The 6,000-nt window shown below is 31.8% G+C and overlaps 1 protein-coding gene across 1 annotated transcript; it reads right to left on the minus strand.

Moving 5' to 3' along the window:
- Positions 1-3,251: 3,251 nt before the first annotated feature.
- LOC131645903 (uncharacterized) lies at positions 3,252-5,681 on the minus strand. The gene is made up of 5 exons (XM_058916095.1): positions 5,471-5,681; positions 4,444-5,244; positions 4,255-4,360; positions 3,876-4,078; positions 3,252-3,767 (listed from the first exon to the last, which is right to left on the minus strand). Exons 2-5 carry the CDS (start codon positions 5,172-5,174, stop codon positions 3,500-3,502), a joined length of 1,308 nt encoding a protein of 435 aa, XP_058772078.1. The 5' UTR covers positions 5,175-5,244; positions 5,471-5,681; the 3' UTR covers positions 3,252-3,499.
- Between the last annotated feature and the right edge of the window lie 319 nt (positions 5,682-6,000).

Genomic DNA, 6,000 nt, shown 5'->3' on the forward strand with positions numbered 1-6,000 from the left:
ATGAAATCCGATAAGACACTTCACCTATCCTCTCGGAAATCTGACAAGGACCAATAAAATGCAGCGTTAACTTACGCGATTTCAAAGCCCTACCAACACCCGTTACCGGCGTAACTCGAAGAAACACATGTTCATCCTTCTCAAATTCAAGTGCCTTCCTCCTCTTATCACGGTAACTTTTTTGACGACTCTGAGAAGCCTTCATCTTCTCTTGAATCATCTTAATCTTATCCGTAGTCTGTTGAGAAGAATTAATATAAGAACTTTACCTATAATGAGAGTTGAGAACTTTTAATAATAATCATAAGATTTAAATTAATGACTCAGATTTGCTTCAGATTTTAAAATATTTATTTAATATTTAGGTGAACAAGATATTTAATATATATATATATATATATATATATATATATATATATATATATATATATATATATATATATATATATATATATATATATATATATATATATATATATATATATACAGAGAGAGAGAGAGAGATGGGGGATCAAATTACACCTGAAGAGTTACACTCGCGTGTAACTTCATTTCGAATAAATATTTTTTAAAATCAATCGTTGGATTGAAATATAATATCATATATATCATGCCTATAAAGTTTAAGATTAATCTATAATGATTTACTAAACCATCAAGATATCCAAAGATTAACATTAAAATGAACTTTCATATAACGTTGATTTTGATGTAACTCAATAACATAGTTAATCATTATAGATAAATCTCAAATTTTATAGGTATGATCTATATGATATTATGTTTCAATCCAATGATTAATTTAAATAAATATTTATTTAAAATAATGTCACTCGTGGGGTAACTCTTCGGGTTTTGATACCAGAGCAGTTAGGGCGTTAATGATAATACTAATATTAACAAAAAATTGAATAAAGGTGAACATAAAGGTAGAGATAGTGTAAAATATAAAGATCATATCAGAGATAATGATATATATATAATTAATAATAGATGTGGAAGAAGTGTTGAAAATATTGAAAGACATGATTTTATTTATGCAAAATACTTACAAAGGATGGCAAATCAAGCATTCCAAGTTCTGAGACTGAAAACTCGAATGCCTATTACAACATACAAATGATCCTTTTATAGGCAAGGATTCACACAGACTTGAAACTATTATAAACTTGAGCATAAAATTTTAAAACAGATAATGATCCACATGGCCTGAATAATTCAAATAAAACAAAAAACTTTAATAGAGTAGAGATAATAATTCAAAAGTGAGTCTGAATGGGAGATAATGGAGGCCAACAAGGGGGGCCGAAGTTGTCCTTTTGCTTTTATCTTCAATATAATTGATCTTATCTTCAAGTAATGCTGACAAGAGTAATCTCCATAATCTTATCTGGAACTTATCTTCGAAATAATTGAATGTTTTATGGAATTCGAATTATCAAAGGCCTATAATTTCATATTAGTCATCTTCACTAACATTTTTAGAAGTGCTAGAAGCACTATCACTCAGATAATACAGTCATAGCCTCGAAGCAGCAGATAAAGAGGCAAGTAATTTTGATCGATCTAACAAGAAATATGTATCTTCTGGAGAGATGGCCTTTTCTTTACAAAGACCGGGATGAGACTTGAACCAAGTATCTAATCTTGATGGAGAAAGCAATTATGGGGTAAATTTTGACCATTATTTAATAGAAAATTTCTTTACTAATTGAGTGGAAGAGGACCCTTCCCATAATGGTTAAGTAGAAAAGGTCCATGATGAAATCCACGTAATTCAAAAACAACACAGAAACATAATAAAGACTTATAATGAGAACAAATAGTTTTTTTATAATATTGTTGAAGGCCTTAGAGGCATAATTAGAAAATATTTCTAAAATTGGCGCAACAATTTGGAACCACTGAATATACCAATTAGTGAAGCTTAATGCAATATCTTTGTTAAACCATATAAACCAAGTGGGGTTAAAAGGTTCAACAGACAAAAAATTAAACCAAGCATCCATGTAATCAAAGTAAGAAGAGTACTGTGAATTAAAAGTTCTAGAAAAAGATTTTAATTCTAATGGAGGTTGTTTCCAATCAGAAGGAGATAAAACCTTATTAATTTTGAATTTAGAGAACTTAATTTTAGATTTATCAACCTGGTATGTCTGATGGGTAAAAGTAATAGACTCAAAATCAACCTTATTAATTTTTGTTTTATTTGAATTATTCAAGCCATGTGGGCCATTATCTGTTGTAAAATTTTATGCTTAAATTTATAATAGTTTCAAGTCCGTGTGAATCATTGCCTATAAAAGGATCATTTATGTGTTGTAATACACATTCGAGTTTTCAGTCTCAGAACTTGGAATGCTTGATTTGTCATCCTTTGTAAGTATTTTGTATAAATAAAATCATATCTTTCAATATTTTCAACACTTCTTCCGCATCTAATATTAATTTTATATATATCCTTATCGTTGATATTATCTTTATGTTTTACACTATCTAATATTAATTTTATATATATCCTTATCGTTGATATTATCTTTATGTTTTACACTATCTTTACTTTTACGTTCACCTTTATTCAATTTTTTTGTTTAATATATATAGAGGAGAGATATATTTACTCCAAGAATAAGTTATTATAACTTACTCCACATCTTGACCATTTATTCTTTTCAATCTAATGGTTAAAAATAATAAGTAATCAAATGTGGAGAGAGAAAATTATTCCTTATTATTTTAACCATTAGATTGAAAAGAATTAATGGTTAAGATTTGGAGTAAGTTATAATAACTTACTAGTAATTAATATTAACCATACGATTTAAAATCAAATGTCTCAGATTTCACTCAAATTTTAAGAGACAGTAATTAATAGATAGATTTTAGTTTAAATACATATCACATAAATGCATATCTGAACATTGATTTAAAATTGTATAGTTGTTATTAAAAGTTTTCTTTTGATACGTCTCTTTATATATACTCCAACCAAAGGAAGTATATATTCAACATTACAATATTAAAATTGAAATAGTATGTAAACATATTATAGCATATTCTAGCATATTAAGTAGATTATTCTTTAATATAATAATCCAATATAATTAATATTCTTTATTTAGCATATTAAGTAGATTATTCCTTAGAATAATCCTTTATAATTAATATCTTTACTGCATCTTTTTTTTAACGGAGTTCTTTATTGTATCATTGCCTTATACAACAGAATTTTTAAGGTACATTCACTCAACACACAAATTTGCAACAGAGATATACCGAATGTAACATTATTTACAAAAGAAATTTGCAATTTGCAATGCCTTTCATTTGCACTATGAATGAATTGGTGATAACTTGTCAGTGAACAATTATATGATCCCTTAAAGGGGTGGACTTTTGAAAATCCTAACCATCATCAATGAATGGGAGTGACTAATCTAAAAAATAATATAAAAAAAAATCAAAACCTATATGCTTTATGAGTGAGCCAAGCAATGAATTAGTGAGTTTTACTATGGTCATCAACACACTCCTCTAAAAACTGATTGAGCTGAGAAGTATACAATTTCGGGTCATTTCGAAAGTGGTCAACATGAGGTGAAGAGACAAAATTGCAAGCCCTCACATCATGTCCAGCCTTACGCTGTGCATCGACAAACGACTCCACTGAATCGGCCGGAATAACTCTGTCCGCAGAACTATACATGTATAATTGTGGACAACCTGGTTGCTTTGTAGATAACATGCTCAAAACATCAGAAAGCCTCCTGCATTTGGACAAGATTATCATAGTTAGGACCATTACTATTCATATGAGAAATTTCTACATAATGATTTGTTTTTCAATAGCTAATGCAAGATTTAGGAGTCATTACCTATTCACTGCAGGAAGATGCAGAACGACCTCGAAAAATTTCTTTAGTATTAAAAGCAAAGCTGCTTCTGTTGGTGCAGGTTTTAGAAAATCTTCATTGCTGCCGATTGATACTTTAATGCCAGTCTCATCGGTGGATACACGTCCTTTTGTAGCTACGCTATTCTTCTTGAGAAATGCGGCAGAGAAACCCGAGGCCCAGACCTGAAAAGATAATCAATAATCAAATAATTAACATCAGAATCTAGCATAAAAGTTTACCATTTTTCACAAAACCGGTTAACATTACGAGCTCTAGAGAATAAAATAAACAGCATTAGACACTATATGCACAACAAATGACAGTGTTCACCAAGTCTGAAAATCGCTAAAGCCTTTACCTGTGGATCGGGATTTGCAACAGGTGCAGAATCTACAATGCAGCCCCGAATCTTTCCCATCAAAGAAGGGTCTTGCTTTTGAAAACGTTCTAAAATAACACCATACCTGAAAACATGCAAACCAAAACACTCAAGCAACAGAAAAACGAAACCAAGGATAAACAAAAACACAAACAAAATTGTACTCACGTTAACCATCCGGTGTTACTGAAAGTATGAAAAACAAGATTCTTTTCATTCTCCTCTTCTAACCAATCGGCCAAGTGATCCACAAGCATGTGAACGTTTTGCTCCGCTTTTCCTCCAGGCTGATAACTCATTACTTCAGCCATCGGAAACGTAAAGGTAATGACATGATATCCCTTCGAAGTATACCATTCTGCATACTTCTTTAAATGTTTCTGCTTCGCACCTAACCATCCAAGCAAAACCACCACCGTCTTCGATTTCGCAGATAAACCACCAATAGTATTGGGTTCAGGCAAATGCCATTTATACATGAAATCATTAGTCAAACCAGACGCACCATTCGAGCAAGCGGACGACGACCTCAAAAACCTAGGTAATTCAGCCGAACGATACAAACTCTGAACAACCGGCGATGAACCAACCGAAGAAGAATTACACAAACTCAACCCCGAAACCGGAGCACGAAACCTCACATTCGGAACCGGAACCCGAATTTTGTTGACAAAATACAACTGAGCAAGTTTTGAATCAGAAATACTATTAACCAACAACAAATGTGATTCCTGCAAAGAGCTATAACTTGAAGAACATTCCAAATTGGAAGTGGAACAATCCCGAGACGACGATCCAAGGAACGAAAACTTATCAGACGCATCAGTAGAGAAAGATGCAACAGCAACCGCAGCAGCAGCCACAAGAGGTCTCTGAATTGGTCCAGAAAAATAACTCATTGCAGAAACCTTCAACCCTTAACCCTTAACAATATCACAACTATCAACAAACAAAAAACCGCTCCCTTATCTACAGAGAATAAAATTGGCAAGACCCAGAATGAAAATCAAGTGCAAAAACGAAAATTGCTTGCAAAGTTGAATGCTTTAAGGGTAAAGAAAAAGAAGCCAATACAGAAAAAATAAAGGGTTGATGAGGGTATAATTGGAATCCAAAAAATTAGGAGAAACGCAACAATTGATAAATAAAACGCAAAGGAAAGAATAATGATAAGAATATTCTATTGAATTGGTACCTGAATGTGAATGGGGGCTGTCAACGAAAACGACACAAGGACGATGTCGTTTTGAGAAGACAGCCCTGTTGGAAAAGCGTGTGAAGAAACAAACAAAGGAACAAACGAGGAATGCTTCACCAACCCAGAAACAAATTTGTTTTCTTTCTTTGTTTATGGATGGTTGGAATAAAAGGGAAGAGTTTAGGAATAGGTATTTTTCAAATTAAAAAAGGTAGTTATTTGGTTTTTTTTTTTTAACGTAAAAAATTGCGAGAATTTAGAAATTATTATTCCTATTATATGATAATAATATTTGGAATTTTGTTTATTTTTTGATTTATTTATTGTGATAAAGTGAATGGGGCAATTAATTTGATACACGCGTCTTTTGAACCGTCCAACGTGACGAATGTGAAGTCTGCTGTTGAGGTCCACCGAGTAACCGAAAAGTGTAAGGTTCCGAATAAATGGGGTACTGGAAAGACGATTTTACCCTTATAAAACATGCTAGTGGTAATTGATCCATAAATTTTTCAAAAGATGGACAT

Source organism: Vicia villosa, linkage group LG2, assembly GCF_029867415.1.
Source record: "Vicia villosa cultivar HV-30 ecotype Madison, WI linkage group LG2, Vvil1.0, whole genome shotgun sequence".
Taxonomy (NCBI): Eukaryota; Viridiplantae; Streptophyta; class Magnoliopsida; order Fabales; family Fabaceae; genus Vicia; species Vicia villosa.